The sequence below is a fragment of the Pseudorca crassidens genome, chromosome 2 (genome assembly GCF_039906515.1).
Source record: "Pseudorca crassidens isolate mPseCra1 chromosome 2, mPseCra1.hap1, whole genome shotgun sequence".
NCBI classification, from domain to species: domain Eukaryota; kingdom Metazoa; phylum Chordata; class Mammalia; order Artiodactyla; family Delphinidae; genus Pseudorca; species Pseudorca crassidens.
In genome coordinates this window covers 161542363-161564912 of record NC_090297.1, presented here as the reverse complement: position 1 = coordinate 161564912, position 22550 = coordinate 161542363, and the positions used below count along the sequence as shown (strand labels likewise).

Genomic DNA, 22550 nt, shown 5'->3' with positions numbered 1-22550 from the left:
CACAGGTGGGATAGGGGTGGGTCGGGGAGGGAAGGGATGGGAGCTTGATATTCAGAGAGACAAGCTATTATGTACAGGATGGATAAACGACAGGGTCCTGCCGTATAGCGCAGGGAACTGTATTCAATATCCTGTGACAGACCATAATAGAAAAGAAAATATGTGTATATATATAAAGAATATATGTCTATGTATATGTATAACTGAGTCACTTTGCTGTACAGAAGAAATTAACACAATGTAAATCAATGAAATTAAAAAAAAATTAAAGTACAACTTCCTTATTCTTGGTTAGAAAATTACAGAGTAAAAATAGTGATGACATGTAGTGTTCTTATATATGAAAAGTATCATCTGAGTTTTGTTCTTACATCCAGTTGTGTTTTATGAGGATACCAAAAGTTTATAAAAATATTATATTCATTACTATGCCATTTTTTCCTTGCCTGTTTTTTTCTCTTTTAATTTGAGACTGTAGCCTTGCAGCAGTATGTAAAATATGTCTTTATTACCATTTAAGATGTGAATAATATATTTAAATAGTGAGTTCATTTATATTCACCATTTATTAATTCTAACATATGTATGCCTTGATATGCCAGGCATCTTATCCAGTAGTAATTATAGAAGTTCTTTGAATTCAGGTTGTTTCTTCAGCAGATTTATTACTGCTCTTTTTACATGGTGAGAAAATGTATACACTTACAAATACACACAGACAAAAATCATGGAAGAGTAGAATTCTTTTTCTTCCAGTGTGAAAGAAGTATGCACTTTACACACAAAAGTATATGTAACTATGTATGCATATATATGTATGTAATGTATATAGTCATAGAATAGAATTTTTAAAGTTAAAAGGGAGCTTAATGACAAAATAATAATGTTTTTATAGTGAGGAAGCCAACCCAGTGGGCTAATGTGGGGTCTGAAGTAATTTATAGCCTGGTATCTTATATGTACTTGCCAGTGATGATGATTTTAAAGACAGAATTATTTTTGGCAATTTATTGAGTGCTTACTGTAAATCAAGCTATGTGCTAGATTTTGGGGGTAAGTAGATGAATTGAACTTGGTACATGCTGTCCAAAAAGGCTTGTAGTCTAGTGGGAGAAGACAGATTATAGGATGATAGCATAAATATAATAAGTGCTTTGATAATTTTAGCACTTGGAACGTGGAGAACACCTGGATGATTTCTGTTCAAAAAGGTTGGACATTTTAGGGAAAGAGACCAAAGTGTAAAAAGTCACAGAGTATGGAACATTTGGAAAACTAATGTTATTTAGAACGGCGGGCGAGAAGGGAAGGAGGAAGTGGGTGCCAGAAATGGTGAGGATTGAGATTGTGAATGGCCTTATTTGCAGTTAGGGGCCTCCTCTTAAAGTCTGTGGTGAAATCATTTTAAATTTAAAGTGGAATTGTAGTGTAAAAAGCTATTTGGTTGGGGTAGATCAGGTAAATAAGGATGATGGACTGAACCGAGGAAGTGGCATAAGAAATGGAGAAGATGGGACAGATTCAAAGTAGATTCCAGAGGTAACATGGACAGGACTTGTTGATCATTTGGATAAGAGTAATTGAGAAGGAATAAGAATTAGATAAATTATTGGTTGCTTAATTGGATGAATGGTTGATATCACATGGAATATAGGGGAAGGAAAAGATTGGGAGAGGAGTGATAGATACCTTCAAAAGGTATCTTTTTTGACTAGGGCACAGTATCCCCTCTTAAATTAAATTTTTAACTGCCTCACTTTAAAATTAATTAAGGTAGCATTGTCGATAACTTCATGTATAGTATTTATATGAGGAATGCAAACAGATCCCTTACCCTTCACTGAAGGAATTAAAGAGAACATGCTTTAGTATTTATAGACATTATTACATAATTTAGAAAAGGAAGACAATCCATGAAATTACAGCTTTCAGAATTAGAAACACTAAGGAATGTTTTGTGTACTAATGAAATATTGAGAAAGCCAGGGTTTTGTCTGTAATAATAAATTACAACCTGAAACAAACTTTAACCTTACATTAACACATAAACCATTGATAGCAAATTTCCTCTTTTCTTTCTAGGATATTCATCAGTATTATAGTAGAAATCACCAAATACTTAATTATCAAATATCATACCTAATTAATTTTTGTGAATTAATAAGAAACAGAAGGAAAGCTAAGTGTAAACTAAAATACAGACTATTAGGTACAGACATTTAAAATTTGACTCATGAGATGAAGAGGAAAAATACAACTCCATAATGTAGCTACAGTATGATTTTCTTTAAGTAATTTCAGTCCTTGTTAAATGTCAGTGATCCAGTTACTGCCAAAGCTTTGTGTGAAGTCCATTATAATGTAGCCCTTTTAAAGAAGGTTAGACCTCTTCAGGCTTTAGGGCATAAAAAGGACCTTTTTAAAAAAGTGTAAACAGTAAATTTATCTGGAATGATTTATTTTTAGTCTTCCTTAGAGAAGAGGCTATATACTTATACAGTAGCTGGTTAAGAGTTTTAAAGTGAGAAAAATCTAGGTTTCAGTTTTATACTTAATGACTGTGTGACTTGAATAACTCGGCTATTCTAAGCCTCAGGGTGTTTCATCTTTAAACAGAGATAATTATATATAGTCTGATATCAAAGGGTTATTGTGAATTGATTAGCATAATGCCTAGAATATAGTAAAGTCTTGATAAACATCAGTTATTATTCCAACTGCACCATGTGATTCTTGTTATATCTGAACATTTCTTTATGTTATTCAGATTTGCAAGTATCAAATGCAGATTTATGATTCTGTATTGGAAAATGTTAACATCTGTATAACTAATACCTGCTTTAACCTCAAAATTTGTTGTGTTTTCTCACTTTGTATAAGAAAAGCAAATGATATATTCTGCTTTCTAGGTAACAGCTATTGAACCTATAATTAATCATGGAGGAGCCAGTGCAAGTACTCAGCATTTACACCCAAGCCTGCGATGGCTTTTTGGTGTGGCAGCTGTGGTAACTGATGTTGGACAGATCCTTCTTATTGACCTGTGTTTGGATGACGTGTCATGCAATCAGAATGAAGTAGAGGCATCAGGTAATTAATTAGTCATTCTTTGCTTGAAACCAGAAATTAAGCACCTGAGTATTCTGATGCAATGGATTGATTTTTTTTTTTAATAGTCAGAAAATGATATATAGAAAACTTCTTTATGTATCTTTTTTAAAAAAAATGTTTGCTCCTATTTTATTGTTTTGGGCACTATGGAGATTTTTTGCATGAGTTATTCTACTTTATTGATGAAGTGTTTATAGACTAGGTCTTGAAAGAGATAGGGGTATGTTTCCAGACATACACTTGGATAATATATTCAAGTTATTAAGTAAATGCCAGAAGAAGGGCTGAAAGGTATAAAATCTTGTTCCTACAGTAAGCCCAAGATAGAAATAAAGCAATAAATAACAGTAATTTAAAAGTCTTCCCTCACAAAATAACATCCTAAAATAGAACTAATGCTACTTAAGTGAAGAGAGATAATTTTCCCCCTTTAATACTAATGCATATATTTATAAATCTCCTCAAGTGTTTTTTGTTTTGTTATTTTTGTGATTTATGAGACTCTTACTTGATTGGTTTATGTAGGGAGGAGAGCTAACCTAAAAACTTCTAAAAATGTGTGTATTACCAATAAAGTTTCAGGAAAGGACTATTCCTTGAGGACCTTCTTGATTTTTAAAATAGTCCTCTTGGGACTTCTGGTGGTTCAGTGGTAGGGAATCCATCTTACAATGCAGGGGACTCGGGTTTGATCCCTGGTCAGGAAACTAAGATCCTACGTGCTGCGGGTCAACTAAGCCCATACCCTGTAACAACTGAGCTCAGGCGCCTCAACTAGAGAGCCTGTGTGCTGCAAACTACAGAGCCCACGTGCCCTGGAGCCTGTGCGCCACAACTAGAGAAGAGAAAACCTGCACACAACAACTAGAGGGAAGCCCGTGTGCCTCAATGAAGATCCCGCGTGCCGCAACTGAGACCCGACACAGCCAAAGATAAATAATATAATAAATAAATAAATAATAAATCTTTAAAAAAAAATAGTCCTGTAATATTAGTGCAGATCTGTTTATTTATGGATCAGCTAAGAAATAGATATAAATAATCAGTATTTTGTCCCAATTTATAATGAGTATAACTAATAAGAACTGTTGGTATGTAATAAAACTGATAAAAACTGCAAGTGGTAAAAATTATGTTTGACCAGAAATTAACTGAAGAACCAGATTATCTGATCAAAATTTAAATCTGCAAAATATGACATGAAAAAGTTTGATTTGGTAGAAATAATGGCCACACATGCACTTAAGGAAAAAAAAAATTCTCATAGTGATGGAAACTATACCTGGAAATTTAATATGTATTAAGATCTGATTGATCTTAATAAAATCCCAGGTAAAGTTGAAATGAAAAGAATTGATTAGTATAAATAACAGTAACTAAAAATGAATTTGTAGAATATTAGAAATGATTTAACTGCTCTTTGTAGAAAATTGATGAAGGAATTTGTCTTGACGGAGTTTTGTTCCAGAGTGTTTTGTAGATGATATCGCTATAGGTCTAAGGCTAATTAAAATACCTGTATTCATAATTAAAACTCTTCAGATCAAAATAGTAGAGTTGAAACATGCTTTATTTCAGGAGTCAATAGTTAGTAGTTAAATTCAACACAAGGGTAATTTTATAATGAAACTCTGGATTGTAATCAAAGATCAGAATCAGTTTCTCAATTCTGAGAATTAGGAAGCCATTGAATTTTATAGCATACAAAAAGTTGAGTTTTGGGGTTTAATGCAAAATTAATTTTTTGTTTACAGAAGTAATTTATAATTACAGCTATTTAGACTTCACTGAAACACACACAACGTAGAAAATGAAGTTCCTAACATGATAAACATATTATACATACTGTTTTGCAACTTTTTCAAACTTAACAGTATTTCTTATACATCTTTCCATATCAGTGCATATAGAGTCTACTTTATTCTCTTGAATAAGTTTACAGTATTCCATTTATTAACTAGTTATTTTGGCAAAATGTAATCACTTGCTGTTTTCTGGGGGAAAAAATCAGAAGCAGAATGGATTAGGAGGGTAATCATTCAAGTACAATGTGATAGGATTTTTTCCCCCTTCATAACAGCATTGAGGGAATCTACTCTTGCACAAGTTATATCAATGAATGGGCCTGAATTTTTTTTATTTAAACATTTCGAACATCTTCAAGTAGATAGACCAGTATAAAAATTCCCACAAACCTGTTACCTAAATTCAAGTCAGTTTTCAGAATTTACCCATATGTGCATCTGTTCTCTTTTATTTCCCTTTCCCCACCTTCTCTCTCTCTCTTTCTTTTTTTTTCTTTTTTTTCTTTTTTATTTTTGGCTGCACCGTGTGGCATGCGGGATCTTAGTTCCCAGACCAGGGATTGAGCCCTTGCCCCCTGCATTGGGAGCACAGAGTCTTAACCACTGGACCACCAGGGAAGTCACCCTTCTCTCTTTTTTACTCTGTACTAATCTAAAGCAAATAACAGTTATTTTACTACATAATCATGATGTGGTTTACCACTGTTAACGACATTAAATATGGACTTACATTTGATGGTTTGCGTCTCATGTCTATTAATTTAGAGCCGTCCTCCCTCTATCCTGTCCTTATTCATTTATTTATTTTTAGTGCCACTGACTTGCTGAAGATGTTAGTTATCCGGTAAAATGCCCCACATTTTGGAATTATCTGTGTGTCTTCATGTGATGTCATTTACATTTTGTATTTTCTGCAATTGTTAAGTTAGCTCTGATTAGATTGATTTAACACTTGACAAGTATACTTCAGAAGTGCTGGGTATTTCATAATGTATCACAGCAGGAGGCACATGGTGTCTTGTTTCATATTCAGTGATCAGTGGGTTCAGATGACGACAGCATGATCCATCAACCTTTGTACCAGTGGTTCTCGGGTGATTTTTTGCCCTCCAGATTTTTGGTCATATCTGGAGACATTTTTGGCCATTAATACTGGAGGGAGATGATGCTACTTGGCGTCTGGTAGATAGAAGCCAAGGATGCTGTGAACATCCTATAAAGCACAAGACAGCCCCCACAGCAAAGAATTATCTGACCCAAGATGTCAATGGAGCCAAGGTTGAAAAACCATACTTTGTTTCATCCACTGAGATTGTTGCCTAGGTCTCTTTTGTCATTAGGGCTGCAAAAAAAGATGATTTTAAAGTTCTGTTAATCTAAAGAATAATTTTCTGATTAACTAGGGCCATTTGTTCACCTTGAAATACAGTTTGTACAGAAAAGGGAGAATAAATGCTTATATTACTATTTCTTTAAGTACTAATTTTCAGAGTAAGAAGCTGGTACTCAGCTACCTTCAGTGTTTCAATTCATTAAGGTCTCTTGTAAGTAAGGAGGGCAGGAACTCATGGGGTTTTATATATTGTACTTAATGTGTTTTATTCATTTTCATTATTTTCTTCTCATGCCCAAAAATGTTCTGTTTTTGCTAACGAAGGCACCTTCATGTAGTCTGACACATCCCCTCAGATTTTGATAGCTTCCTAGATTTCTGGCACAGGATGTGCCAGGCTCATCTTATATATTTTCTGCTTCTGACTTGGAACCAGCCATTCTCCAAGGGGAATATTTAGGTTGTTAGTTGTAAATTTGAATAAAGAAACCATCAGCTTTATTTATGATTGTTAAGGAAATTGTTTAATTCTTTTAAAATAAAGAGTCTACTTTAGATAATATTTGATGTGTACTATGAGATTTTTAAGAAATTATACAATTAAATATACTTCGAAAATTATAGCATTTAAAATAAAGGCAGTTATTTTATAGTTCAGTATGCTTTATTATCACTAATCTTATTTTAATTGACCCCATTAGTTTTCAGTTGCTGCTTGAATAATGGGCAACACACTTGCTTTTATGATGTTTATAGTTTGTTAATCTTACTTGTCTTATTTATTTTTTAGACCTTGAAGTTATAACTGGTATCCCAGCTGAAGTACCACACATCAGAGAAAATGTGATACAAGAGGGACGCCATCTGTGTTTTCAATTAGTAAGCCCATCAGGAACAGCTGTTTCAACCCTTAGTTACATAAACCGGACAAATCAGCTTGCTGTTGGTTTTTCTGATGGGTATCTAGCACTTTGGAATATGAAAAGCATGAAAAGAGAGTAAGTACAACTTTTTCTCTTCGATTATGTGATTATTGGTAATTTCTTTGTGAATGTAACTTGTTCTCAATTACTAATATTTAAAATTAACATAAACAGGAAAAGATAGGATAATGATTGAATGACTATGTAATTTTCCATTGCATTAAATTATAACTTTGTATAATAAAGGAGTGACCTAGCACATGAATTTCGGTTGATTCAGTATATTTAAAAGGCATTTCAGGGAATTTCCTGGTGGTCCAGTGATTAGCACTCTGTGCTTTCACTGCTGTAGCCCGGATTCAGTCCCTGGTCAGGGAACTAAGGTCCTGCAAGCAGTGTGGCTCGGCCAGGGGAAATAAAGGCATTGCAGTCATTGTGGTGTTCAATTTGCTAGTAACTATGACTACATTAAGATAAACTACATATTTGTATAGTATGAATTCCTTCAGAAGTACTTTTCTACATAACCATATGTGTAAGGTAGTTTAATAGTAGTAGTTCTCAGTTCACAGAAAAACAAAAGCTTTTTTAAAAAGTTACAAAATACTGTGTTAAAAATTTTTTATGCTGTCAAAAACTTCCCCCAAGTATAATTATATTGATACTTTTCTATTAATCTTTATGTTGTTAAAATTGCTGAGGAATTGACTCTTTATTGAGGGAGGTAAGGCACTATAGGTTTTAAGTCTAATCTCTGTTAAGAGTTAAGTAGATACCTATTTGTCTCTTAAGTTGTCAATTTAATATTTATTTCTTCTTTTTTCTTCCAAGTAATATTGGAATATTTTCTTGAGTAATTTTTCTTGCAAATGAGTCAACAAAATATTCACCCTTCCAAACTTCCTGCTCAGTTCGTCTCACCAACAAATTGGTACCTACTTGGCTGTGTTTGGTTATAAATATTTGCCAAGTTTGAAGTGAAGGAAAAAGAGAGAGGTAGAAAATAAAGATTCTCACCTATACCCATTTTTTACTGTTGGGTTCTTTGATGATATTAGAGTGTTACTAGCCCCTTAAGTAAACATAAACGGTCCTTGCACCTCCTCAAAGTCAAATTTTTCTGCAAAGTGCCAGTGATGAAGTGGCAATGCTATTGCCTAGTAGCTCCCTATGGGAAGTCCATCTCAACTCTCTTTGTTGATACCTTTTTATCAGCTCTTGTTTTTGCATAGCTCCCAAAGGAGTGCCTGGAGAACCTGGCTTTTACAGTGTTTTCTTTAGCACTATCATCCTTCACTGATCATACTTTTCCAAAGGGTTTGTGAGAACTCTTCAGATTCTAACTCATTCTGTTGTCGTAATGGGGAAATTGACTCTAAACCCAAGCAGCTGAAATAGAGTGTTGTGGCAGTATTTCATCTCTTTCTAGAGTACCTGTTATTGGGGAACAGTACATCGTGGCATACGTTTACACGCCTGGAAGGACTAGTTCACACATGTGTATATGCATGTGCTTTAGTAATTTTAACCCTTCCCAGTTCTACCTGGGAGATGGGGTGCCATGCTCATTGTCTTGATGTCTTGTACCCGGTGTATTTTTGAAGATAAGACGATTGTATGAACAGCAGTTGCTCTAACCCAGATTCTTACATGAGGCATCTTCTTCCTTTTCATGAAATTATAACTTAAAAGTATGAAGTGTACTGATATTTGTGCCTGTTATAGATACTACACACAGTTGGAAGGTGGAAGAGTTCCTGTATATGCTGTCACTTTTCAAGAACCTGAGAACGATCCTCGTAATTGCTGTTACTTGTGGGCTGTTCAGTCTACACAAGATAGGTAAGTGTGATACATGTGGTTTTAAATATTTGTCAGGAATGGAGTAGCAGTTAATTTCCTTTGCAAAGCTTTGTACTGTGTTGTCCCTTTTTAGTGAAAGTGACATAAATTCAGTGAATTAGAAAGTGGTAGTTGAAATGACTTTAAAAGGGAAATGATTATTTCTGCATGTTTGAGTAATGCTGAGATATCAGTAAGAAGAAATTGTGCTTACTTGACCCGTTTAGGTGTTATTTCAGAGAGTAAGCCAATACACATGAGTAGGCAATTTCTTATTCCTTAGGCAATTTTTATGGCCTTCTATGTTCTCTCATAAGAACATTTTTTTCTCTTTTATAATCTCATTCCTTTTTTCTCTTTGTTGTGTATGTATCTGTACTGTGTTCTCTAGTCCCTCTGCTTGCCTTTTGCAGTATATCTTTAGGGTTAATTCAGTTAATTTTTCCGTCTTTAATAAGCTTTAATTTTATTCCAGCTATAGCTTGTGAGAAATCTTTCCTTTCAATTTAATTTCAAACTGGTTAAGCTTGTTCATTTGCAATGCTAGGACAGTGTAAGTATTGATTTTCTCTTATTTTTCATTGGTGTTTAGTACTTTCTTTGATGATCAATGAAACAGTTAAGTCTGTGGCATAAATGACATGATTTGATAACTGTTCCTAATACTTTCTCTTCCCAAGTCCGTACATGAATTGTGGTCAGCTTGGATGTTTGTGTTAGATGTCTTCACTTTGAGGTTTTGTCTTACACTTTAGTGAGTAAGTCAGTGAAGGAAGAATTGATTTGTCACTTTGTCAATCCTGGAGGAAAATAGAAATAAAAATATAGAGACAGCTATTGGGATATTCCTCATTAAGTGAAATCCGTATTTCCATCCATCTGAGTGTAATGTGGGCTGGCAGCAGCTTGAGTAATGTGCCTTGTGAAGGCTCCATGTGGTGAATGAGAAGGGACATTTATCTGAACAATTTTTGTATCCCATTTATTTTTTCTTCCAGTGTTGCCTAAGTAAAGCACACCTATTGAAGAAAGGGAGAAGGACTATTAAGTAAAGAGTTATAGTCTCAGGCACATAAGATGTCACCTAAAATATGCAAGCAACATAAGCTTTAGTTAATTAGAATCAATAAATAATTAAATCAGTTATTATTTCAAAGGACTACATTTTGTGAAAACAGCCAAGTAAAACTAAATTCTTTACAGTGACCTCAGTTTTGTCACATGCACTCAATATTGTATGCAGATTAAATTTATTTGGACAATAAAAAGTGCTTAATGCACTAATATGATATTCAGTATTTCTCCTTAGCTAATTTCTGTTTCTTTCAGTGAAGGGGATGTTTTGAGTTTGCATCTGCTTCAGCTGGCCTTTGGTGACAGAAAGTGTTTGGCATCAGGACAAATTTTATATGAGGTAAATGGTAATGGTAGTATGGGTTCAGAGTACCATTTTGTTCATTGTTTGCCTGTTTTAAGATACTGAGATATTGAAATGTTATTCTTCTATTCAAGTTAATACTGTATTCGAAATATAATGTATAAAGTATTAGATTAGGGATCAGGAGACTGGTATTTTACCAAGGTAGCAATCTTAAAATCTTCAGGTGTCACTTTCCTCTAAAATGAGGGAATTAGACAAGACAAACTTGTGGCCTAATTGGTAGCCAGGAAAAATAACCCCACTTTCTTGCTCTAAGATAACAAGCAGTAAGCCATGGGGTGACTTTATAGTCTTGTCGCTTGCAATTGTGAAAGAGGGTAAATGCATCTACGTTTTGTATGACTATTTTTCTGGCTGAATTCTTGAGGAAATAGTGGGGTCCTGCTAATAGCCATATTTGGTTAGCCATCACATTAACTTCTCTAGAACAGGCTTTCTTAACCTAGTATTTGAGGGTGTGTGTTTGGGTTTTAGGGAATTTGTGAAGTCCCTGAATTACGTGTGGCATCTTCATGATCACAGTGTCTGCGTTGTCCCTCCCCCCCGCCCCCCCAATCCTCCAGTTCCACATCTGTGGATTCAACCAATCTCGGATCAAAAATATGCGGGGGGGGGGGGAGGGAAATTCCAGAGGGTTCCAGAAAGCAAAACTTGAGTTTTCCGTGCCACAGCAACTATTTACGTAGCATTCACATTGTATTAGGTATTATAAGTAATCTAGAAATGATTTAAAGTATACGGGAGGATGTGCGTAGGTTATATGCAAATATTACTCCATTTTATATGAGGGACTTGAGCATCCACAGATTTTGGTATCCGAAGAGGGTCCTGGAACCAGTCCCTCATGGACAGCAAGGGGCAACTGTATGCATTTTTCTGGGGAAAAATTCATAGCTTTTGTCAGATTGTTACAGGGATCAGCGAACAAAAATTTAAGGACTACTGTTTTAGAGCAAGAACTTCAGTGAAAACACAGAAGTAGGTTTGCTGGTCTAGAGTATACGTATATATAATTTTAATGCTTAGGTCCAGTTTACCCCCGCAACCAGTAGTGCATGAAGGTTCCCGTGTTCAGTAACAGCTTTAGAAGATTTCTTGGTAATATTTTTGGGAGACTAAATTTAGTCTTTTATTTGTGTTTTATGCTATATAAAATTTTAGAACCCTTTTCAATAATTTGTTCTCTTCAGTCTTTTAACTTTTTTGTTTTCTTTGTATTGTAAGAAAACTCTTTTGGAGAACATTTAATTTTAGAATGACTTTTTCCTAGAATCCTATTAGGATATAGATTGTTGTACATTTTCTATTTCAGGGGTTAGAGTACTGTGAAGAAAGATATACACTGGACCTCACAGGTGGCATGTTTCCTTTGAGGGGCCAGACTGGTAATACCAAACTGTTGGGATGCCAAACTGTAGAGAAATTTCGATCTCATGGTGACAGGGAGGAAGGCATGAATGAAGGTTGGTTAAAAGTACTCTTATTATATACCATGTGAATACTTGATTTAAGATTTATCTTGATTTAAGATATATGACAGGTATTGTTTTCTGTAGTTCATTGGAATACTAATTGTGGAATATATTCAGGTCTGTATGAGATATGAGGTATGTCTTGCTCTCCAGATTGCCATGTGTAGAACTCAAGAATTGAATAGATTAAGAAAATGAGAAACCCTTGTATTTTGATCCAGCTCTCAAAACAGACAGACATACAAAAAAAGGTCTCTAGTTGTAACTAGTATGAATAGTCTCTGAATAATGTTTACCTCTGTATTTTTTGAGACGTATACGGCAAACATGCTTTGGTTGCCTTGAATTTTTTGTCTACTTTAGTGTCATTCCTTCTTCCTGGTAAACATCCTGGCGTAGTGAAAATTGCATAGATCTTAGAATCCAACCAACATGGATTCAAGTCCCAGCTCTGTCACTAGTTGTAACCTTTCATAAATTATTTAACATTTGTGACTGAGCCTCTTGTTTCCTTACCTGTGAGTGGAATAATACATTTATACCTTCTGCAAAGGGTCGGTTGTGAGGATTGAATGTGATAATGGGATAGTTTTATTTTGTTCTGGGAATGTTCAGTGGGGCCCTGATTTTGTTCTTACTGGGATTCATTCTCATGGTTAGCTCATTCATTCCAGAGATGGCCTCTGTCCTAGTCCCCGCATCTATATTTGTGATCCATTCTTCACATCCAACTAAACATGTCAAAACAGAACTTATCAAACCCTGTCTCTTATTCCCCACTCACATCTTCTTTTTTATATTCCCTGTTAGTTGTGCCTCAGATTTTTACTTTCCTCTTTCCTTCTATTGATCTCTTAACTTTGTTCCTATCCTTCTAGGCCAGCCACCATCCAGGTACTTATGTCCCCCCACCCCACGCGTTACCATATAGCTGGATCAATCCTTCTCAACTAGAATTCTTCTAAAGAATTAAGCCCTAAAGCCTAAAGGCATCCATTTTAAGTATTGATATTCTCTGGTAGCAGTGACATATTCATGGGAGAATTTTCATTCAAATCGTTTTCTACTTTTCTACCTACAATACCTCAAAGTTGCCAATGAGTACTTTTTAATAAGGTCTTCTTGAAATAGAAAAACAGTCAACATACAATTGAATGAATCTCTTCTTATAGAATAAATGATAGAAATGTGTCTTGACAAATCAAATCAAATATGAATTAAGCCTCTTAATTTATGAGAAAGTCTTGCTCTAATTTTATTTGGGGGATTTATTTTGAGATTATTTATTCTATTTTTAAAGATTATCTTCTTTTCTTTTAGCTTTGTCTCCTGATACCAGTGTTTCAGTCTTTACTTGGCAGGTGAATATATATGGACAGGGAAAGCCTTCTATATATTTGGGGCTTTTCGACATAAATCGTTGGTATCATGCACAAATGCCAGATTCGTTAAGGTATGATTTTTCTCTCTCTCTCTACGTATATGTGTATGTATTTATTTATATATACATATATAGGAATTTTATGTGTAGCAGTACATTGACCTAATGTGTAAAATTTTCTTTTAGATCAGGAGAATATCTACATAATTGCTCTTATTTTGCATTGTGGTCACTGGATTCTGTTGTAAGTAGGACTTCTTCACATTACATCTTGGATATATTAGTACATGAGAGAAGTTTAAGTCGAGGAGTTCCTCCTTCATATCCACCTCCTGAGCAGTTTTTTAACCCAAGTACTTACAACTTTGGTATGTATTTCTTTAACATTACCTTTTGAGAAAAATAACATGCAAGAGTATGTGTTTGTATTTGTGTTGTGTGTATATGTGTGTATAGTGTATTGTTCATTTCTCATTGTTATTAGTTAATATATGGATAAGTTAGGAAGTTAACTTGATATATGCACACAAGAAGTTTAGTGTTTATATGTTTTATAGAGAAATTATCACTATTTTGAATTTGCTAGAAAAGGTATTAACTATTTCATATTAAGTGCACTTGTGATAAGGTTTGGTATCTTGTTAGGATAGAAATACCTGGACAAATTACTTAAAAATTTATTGTATGTAGTAATTCCATACCTTGCCTAAGAATCTGTTATTAGGATAAATTTTATTGTATTAAAACCATCCCAAATATAATATGTAAGTGGATTTTTTTTTAATCTTTTTTTTTTTTTTTTTTTTTTTAGATGCCACTTGTTTGTTAAACTCAGGAGTTGTTCATATAACTTGTAGTGGTTTTCAGAAGGAGGTAGGTAACAAATGACAATTTGGACAGAGTGTTTCTTCTTGAACTGAAGTCAGATGATGGATTTAAACTTTACTTAGTGTTATTTATATAAACTATTGTTTCGTCTTAAAAGGTAGCTTCTGCTAGGTTTATGAGATTAGCCGCTAGTAGCATCAGTTACTGACGGCAACCTTCTAGGTTCTAAGGTATTGGGATGTTTTTAGCAGCTTTATATGGATGTTAGCTCCTGAACCCCAGGCAAAAATAAAGCAGTGCTTTACTGCATCCCTTTTTATCCATCCTCTTAATTCTCTTCCTTCTCAGAAAGCTTATGGGTAAATGAAGTAATGCAAAGAAGATACCTAGCACAGTGGCACAGTGACTGGCCCAGAGTGGGTTATGACTGTATGTTGATAAATGAAGTAATGCAAAGAAAGTACCTAGCACAGTGGCACAGTGACTGGCCCAGAGTGGGTTATGACTGTATGTTGAAAATACTTTTCCAGGAAAACACAAAGTGGCAGACCCTTTAAATGATAATCAGCTAGATGTGGATGAATGCCATATTTATACTTCATATCAGATCTCTTTCACATTAGGCCAAGAGGAATAAACTGCAAGATTTTTCTTTTGTGTATTAAGTTTGTTAAGATCTGTTACCAGGTCTGTCAGCTTTATAGAAGGTAACAGGGTTACCTTACATATAAACAACTTAAAATACCCTTATCAGTAGTATTATTTGTAACTAGCAAGCATTGGTTACCTCAAGAACCTATAAGCACTTTTCCCTGCAAGAAGTACAGAAATGTAGTCTTCCACAATTTTCATTCAGTGCCTTTTAGTTTTATTCAAAATGTTAAGTGTAAAGTAGGGTGATGAGTTTATTAGTTATTCTTAAATTTGATTATTTGAATTGAATAGTGACTGATATTAATCAATCTATTATAGACTTTGACTTTTTTAAAGAAATCAGGACCATCTCTCAATGAAGTCATTCCTGATAGTTACAATCGATGTCTTGCGGCTGGCCTTCTCTCACCAAGACTTATTGATATTCAACCTTCCAGTTTAAGTCAGGTGAGAGATTTTTAACTCTGTTGTTTCTTTTGGATCACATGTTATTAGCTTTCTATTATAACAAAAATCTATTAGATAATTTCTAAAAAAGTAGATTAAGTAGTATAATGCCAACTCTGCAAGTCAGTAGCTGTGGTTCTTGGGTTTGGCTTGAAATTCATACTTGTAGGACCCAATAGGCCTAACTTGCCACCAGGTCTATAGGCTAGGAAACACATCATGGCTGCATCAGGCATGTCATGAGTAGAAGTCATTATAACAGTCGAGGGGCCATTTTCTAGCCCCCAGAGAGAACAGCTTAGGTGCAAGAGAATGAGACCACATGTGTGGAAACCATCTTGACTTAGGTGAATCTCACAGTCTATAGCCACAAATTAGGGTTCCCAATATCAGCTTCCCTGGGAACTCGTTAGAAATGCAAGTTCTTGGTTCCTGCCCTAGAGCTACTGAATCAGAAACTCCAAGAGTAGAGCCCAGCAGTCCGTATTTTAATAAGCCCTTGAGGTGATTTGTGATGGTTTGAGAACCACTGCTCTATAGAAACAAGTGTCTTGTGAAAGCCTCTTAGTGAAGATTCCAAGTTCCTGTAAAACACAAGACAGTTATGGGAGTCAGACTTAGTCGTGGAAGCCAAAATCTTAATTTCCTAATGGATATATAAATAAAAATATTGTAAAATCCACTCACAGTTTTTACAGTCCTAATACATTTTACCAGTCAGATGACATTCTTAAGCAGTGTTGCCAAAAAAAAAAAAACCAGTGTTGCCTGGTGATAACTTATAATTCACATTTATTTTAACTTGATGTTTGCTAGTAAAATGTGCTTAAAGAAAGTAAACCAATCCCAGGTCATTTTCCTGTGGAGAAGGAGAAAATGTTTTATTAACTTCCCCCTCAAGTAGTGTTGGAATTAAGTTATTTAAATAATTGCAGGTATGTAACATAATGAATTGTTAGGGAAAGAGCCTTTTAAATATCAGACGAAATGTAAATATTGCTGCTGGTGATTTCACACCTGCAGTTGGAATTTAATGCCTAATTTCATAGAAATAAGAGAAATTTTCAATACTATTACCAGGGGATTTTTTTTTTCTTTCTCTCCCCCCTCTCCTTTTATATTACTGTACTGGGCAAATATTCACTGTGCAGTCATGTACAGTTGTCCCTCTGTATCCACAAGGGATTGGTTCCTGGACCCCCACAGATACCAGATTTCAAGGATGCTCTAGTACCTCATGTAAAATGGCATAGTATATGCATGTAACCTATGCACACCCATCCAGGTACTTTAAATCATCTCTGATTAAAGTACTTAGTACAGCATACATGCTATATAAGTAGTTGCTGGCACATGACAAATTCAAGTTTTGTTTTTTGGAACTTTCTGGAATTTTTTTCCCCTGAATGTTTTCTGTCTGCAGTTGGTTGTATTGTGGATGAGGAACTGACTGTGGATATCTACATAAACATTTTCTTATATAACTTTTGTTTTTTCCTGGAGTTTCCAGATGGCCTTAACAAAAACCCAAAAACCCTTGCCTAGCCTGTCATTCACACAACCTTAATTTTTTCTTTTCAGTTTGTTTTTGCTCTCTGTAGAACCCCATTAGACAAATGTTGACTGTCTGAGTTGATCTTAGGTTAACTTATCTTTGCTTTCCAACTGTTTGTCTCATTTGCCTCTGATTTTATTTTCTGGGAGATTTCTTCATCTTCCTTTCTTTCTTTTAGATTTTAAAAATTTAGCCCCAATTTAAAATTTCTGTGAGCTCTTACTCTTTGATCATCCTTTTTTCATAGTATTCTGTTCTATTTTATGGATGAAATATCTTCTCCTAGCTATGTATGTTTCAGGTTTTATTTAGTTCCATGAATTATCTCTATTTTCTCTGGAGTTATTTTTATTATTGTAGTCTTTCTGATCTGGTGGCTATCCTTAAATGTTTGGTGGCTCTTAGTTATCTTTTCATATGTTAAGTGAGTCAGTAACAGATTATAAACTGTCTTTTGTGTGTTTTGTGTGGATAGAGTTCATCCAGAGGTATCTTTTACTTTAGGAAGATAGATTGGATATGCACCATTTTAGTTGAGAAACGCAGATTTTTTTTCTGGGACTATTCAGTGTCTCCAGAGATCTGTCAGGCTGGCTCCACAGTTCTTTGCTGCAGGGTAACAGAAGGGTGGGGACTGTCTGTTCTAGATACTAAGTTTGAACCTGTTGCCTGTATTCAGTCCCATGTTTGATCACTCTTTCACCCACTTTCCTCTGTACCTGGATTCTCCAAGAACTTAACCTGATAGGATTCTAAGAGCCAAACTGGCTCTATTCTCATCTATAGTTCCCCTCTGTGGGGACTCTAGGACGTGGTTTCCTTCACACTGCTAAGTCAGTCACCTTTCCTCTGCTTAGTACTGCTTTTCAAAAATTTTGTTGAGCTGTCTTATCCCATGATGCCTTCCCTTCTCTTTTCTTTGTCCTTGTTGATTTATACCTTTTTTGACTCTTTACCATCGTTTTAGTGAGACCCAGTGATGATGTAGGGGTAGGAAATAACGGCTGTGGTGTGATGTTCCATTTTTAGACACAAATAACAACGATTTTTTTTTTTTAAGAGAAGCGTGTTTGGAGACTGGAGCACTTTACGAGAAAGCCTCATTCTTCCATCAGCTGGATCACGTCCAAAATATTTCATCTGAATTTCTTGGCCAACTTCTAATCCTAAAGCAGTGGGATGTTTAATCTTCCGTTGATCATGTTGTGTGTTATGAAGCAGTGCTGCAGTCATATTTGGATATAGTTTAACCATTACTCAGTGTCTCTGATTTCAGTTATTGTGGCGGTGTACACTGCTCCCGTTTCTAACTGCTGCTCTTGATCATCTTCGCAGATTTCGGGAATGAAGTCTCTTGCTTCATGCATAGCACTGGATGTTGGTACAAATACAGAAAATGTTTCTTCATCCACCTGACTAATAGTTACTCCTGTTTCAGCCTGAAGTTATTTTTAATTGATATCCACCTGGTCCAACAAATTTTGCTCACTTTAGTAATGGAACCTGAACAGTTTCTACAACAGGTCCACTTTCTTTTCTAGATGCTCGAGGTTTTGAAATAGTTTTGTTCATAATCTTCTTTTGTTCATTGCGAGTAGTATGATCTTTTTAGCCCATCTGTTTGGTGCATGTTCTAGCAGAATTGTTAATATGTTGTGTAGAAGAAATCTCTTCTGTCTAATGGTCCCTGGATAATCTGTGGGCTGTGCATTTGCATTTAAGCTAGCGGGCTTCCATTCCCCTCCCCTCCAAGAAAACAAAATTGAAAACACAAGATTCAAAATGGCTTTATGCAGCTCTGAATTAGATTTATTAAAAGACCTCAGGTAAATTTTGCCCTGGTGGCCCTGCTCATAGGGCCCTTTGGTCAGGAAATGAAACTGACTATCCTTCCCTGCCAAAGGCTCCAAATTAGTATTGTGTGGGAACTGTTTATCATCCTTAAGGAGTTGGGCACTTTAAGTGCTCTATTTAATTTTTTTACTTTAGGGAATTAATACTGATTCCTCCCCACCCCCGCTGCCATTATACATTATCAAGTTTAGTTAAAGCAATGATATCTAAGTTTTAAAAAGAAAAGTGAAACTAGAAAAAAATTACCTGTAACTCAACCATGTTAATGAAACAGCATTTAATATTTTCTGTGATTATTGTGAATCTGTTAATCCAACCCTTGTTGTTTTTTCCACTTATATAGATAATACATGAATAATTTGAATTGAGAAAATTGACTAAAGTATATGGAAGTATGCAAATATTAGCATTTTGTTGACTTTTTCCATGTATCTTCTTTAAAACTTTATTCCTAGAATAGACCAAATTGAGCTGAATTGGTTAGTGATGCGTACACAGAGGTAAAACAAAAAGAAAAGCAACACTCTTGCACTGCTGGTGGGAATGTGAATTGGTTCAGCCACTATGGAGAACAGTATGGAGGTTCCTTAAAAAACTACAAATAGAACTACCATATACCCAGCAATCCCACTACTGGGCATATACTCTGAGAAAACCAAAATTCAAAAAGAGTCATGTACCAAAATGTTCATTGCAGCTCTATTTACAATAGCCCAGAGATGGAAACAACCTAAGTGCCCATCATCGGATGAATGGATAAAGAAGATGTGGCACATATATACAATGGAATATTACTCAGCCATAAAAAGAAACGAAATTGAGCTATTTGTAATGAGGTGGATAGACCTAGAGTCTGTCATACAAAGTGAAGTAAGTCAGAAAGAAAAAGACAAATACCGTATGCTAACACATATATATGGAATTTAAGAAAAAAAAATGTCATGAAGAACCTAGGGGTAAGACAGGAATAAAGATGCAGACCTACTGGAGAATGGACTTGAGGATATGGGGAGGGGGAAGGGTGAGCTGTGACAGGGCGAGAGAGAGTCATGGACATATACACACTAACAAACGTAAGGTAGATAGCTAATGGGAAGCAGCTGCATGGCACAGGAATATTGGCTCCGTGCTTTGTGACAGCCTGGAGGGATGGAATAGGGAGGGTGGGAGGGAGACAGACGCAAGAGGGAAGACATATGGGAACATAGGTATATGTATAACTGATTCACTTTGTTGTAAAGCAGAAACTAACACACCATTGTAAAGCAATTATACCCCAATAAAGATGTTAAAAAAAAAAAAAAGATTCCTAGGGTTTCCCTGGTGGCTCAGTGGTTAAGAATCTGCCTGCCAATGCAGGGCACACGGGTTTGAGCCCTGGTCTGGGAAGATCCCACATGCCACTGGGCAACTAAGCCTGTGTGCCACAACTACTGAGGCTGCGCTCTAGAGCCCGAGTGCCACAACTGCTGAAGCCCATCCGCCTAGAGCCCATGCTCTGCAACAGGAGAAGCCACCGTGATGAGAGGCCCATGCACCGCAATGAAGAGTAGCCCCCGCTCGCCGCAACTAGAGAATGCCCGCGCGCAGCAACGAAGACCCAGTGCAGCCAAAAAAAAAAAAAGAAGTGATTGCTACAAAAGGCTGGGGAGTGGTTACCAGGGGGGATGGCAGGAGTGAGTGGGATTTGCTTTTGATCAGGTAGGAGGAGACAGGACTTCTGGGAAGTATTCTCAATCTAGACTTGGGCCATAGTTTGATCAGTGTCCACTTGGTAATTATTTGTTAGTTGTATGTAATATGGACTTTTTGATATGTATACTTTCCTGTATCTCTTTATCCCTCCATATACGTGAAAAGGATGATATATATGTAATTTCATATATTGTTGTCAGGATTTGTTCTTCTGTTGATTACGTATTTGTAGGTTTTACCTTTTTTCTTATTGGGTTGTCTTTATAGAAATTCTTTATTAAAATATGTAGGTATTTATCCTGTTGTAAATCTTACACATATTTCCCCCATCATTTGCTCTTCACTGTTTTATGATATCTCTTACCACATTCAAAATAATATTTTTAGAGTCAAATGCATTTTATAGCTCTGGCTTAAAAAAATTTTCCTAACACCTAAATGTTTCTTTAACATTTAAGGCTATAATTCATTTTTGTGTGTCATATAAGGTAAAGGTACATTTTTCTTTTTGCCAGATGATTAGTCCAGCTGTGCTATATCATTTGTGAAACAGGACCCATAATATCCTTTTATCATGCTACTGAAATACCACCTTTATCTGATATTATATGTCCATATCTACTGGGTTCTATTTCCAGGTTTTTATCTTGTTTCATAAATCTGGTTACCTATTTCTATACCATTTTAATATACTGCTTTGATATTTGGTAATGCAGTCTCTTTTTAATCTATAATTTTTGAAAGTTCATAGGCAGTTCTTTTTTATTAATTATAAGATGGTTTTATCCAGTGCTTCTGTTGGAAATCTTTTGGGAATTTTATTGTATTCACATGTTAATTTGGGGGAGAATTGGCATTTTTATAATCATCTAGGTATAAATGGTATATCTTTCCAATTATTTAGGGTTTGTTTTACATCTATCAGTAAGAGTTTATGATTATTTTCTAGTGGGTTTCTTTCTATTTTTATCCCTAAGTGTTTTGTAGTATTTTTATGAGTAGACCATTTTCCCTATGTTCATTTCTAGATGGAGTTGATTTTTGTATATTCATTTGGTATCCACTTAACTAAATTAGAATATCTTAGATTTTCAAGGTATGCAACCATCAGCAAATATAGGCTTTCCGCGCCCCCCCCCATTTTTGTTTATTACTTTATTTTCTCATGGCATTTGGTAGAGCCTCTACAAACCATAGAAAAATAATTGTACTAGCAGACATCCTTGTTTTGTCCCTGATTTTAATGTAAATTGTTCTGATGAATCTCCATTTAGAATCATGCTATTTTTAGTTTTGGAGAATTTTTATCATATTGTAGCTCCCTCTTCCTGTTTAACTTATCTATTTATTCATATGATTCCTTTTTTAAAAGGTCTTTGCTGCTGTAGTGAATGAAATTCATAGATTCTTAAACGAGATGTATAATGCTTTTTTAAAAAAGTGTTGTTGAGATTTAATTCATATACCATTCAGTTCAGTGGTTTTTAGTATATTTATGGAGTTGTACAACTATCACAACATTAAATTTTAGAGCATTTTTATCACCTTCCCCCAAACCCCATACCCATTAGCAGTCAATTCCTTTTCCTCCCTTCTCTCTCCTAGCCTTTGGTAACTATTAATCTACTCTCCGTCTGTAGATTTACTTGTACTAGACATTTCATACAAATGGAATCAAATAATATATGGCCTTTTGTGACTGACTTCTTTGACTTGGCACAGTGTTTTTCAAGGTTCATTCATGTTGGAGCATGTATCAGTACTTCATCCCATTTTCTGGCTGTGTAATATTCCGCTGTACGATATACTACATTTTATTTATCCATTCTTCAGTTGAAGGGCATTTTGGTTATTCTCATTTTTGGCTATTATGAATAATGCTGCTTCATGTACACTTTTTGTGTGGACATGTGTTTTTATATCTCTTGTGTGTGTACCTAGGTGTGGAATTGCTGGGTCATTTGGTAACTCTCTGTTTAAGATTTTGAGGAACTACCAGACCAAACTGGCTGTCCCATTTTACATTCCCACCAGCAGTGTATGAGGATTTTCTGCACCATCACCAATGCTTCTTACCTTGTGTATAGCCATCCTAGTGAATCATAATGATTTTTAATCCTTTTAAAATTTGTGTTCTGAACTTGAATTTGCTGCCTCTGTCTCTGATCACATATCCTTTCTTTTCTTTCTTTCTTTTTTTTTTTTTTTA

The 22550-nt window shown here is 35.2% G+C and overlaps 1 protein-coding gene and 1 pseudogene across 3 annotated transcripts in view; one reads left to right on the top strand and one right to left on the bottom strand.

Moving 5' to 3' along the window:
• AHCTF1 (AT-hook containing transcription factor 1) overlaps positions 1-22550 on the top strand; it is a 79450-nt gene that overhangs the window by 16774 nt on the left and 40126 nt on the right. For all 3 annotated transcript variants that reach the window (XM_067729555.1, XM_067729554.1, XM_067729553.1), the window contains exons 4-12: positions 2910-3090; positions 7040-7247; positions 8898-9014; positions 10344-10428; positions 11768-11918; positions 13248-13380; positions 13495-13676; positions 14120-14181; positions 15109-15237. In XM_067729555.1, coding sequence (XP_067585656.1) covers positions 2910-3090; positions 7040-7247; positions 8898-9014; positions 10344-10428; positions 11768-11918; positions 13248-13380; positions 13495-13676; positions 14120-14181; positions 15109-15237 — 1248 coding nt within the window. The remainder of the gene's footprint in view (positions 1-2909; positions 3091-7039; positions 7248-8897; positions 9015-10343; positions 10429-11767; positions 11919-13247; positions 13381-13494; positions 13677-14119; positions 14182-15108; positions 15238-22550) is intronic.
• Positions 17756-22432, bottom strand: LOC137219737 (polyribonucleotide nucleotidyltransferase 1, mitochondrial pseudogene; annotated as a pseudogene).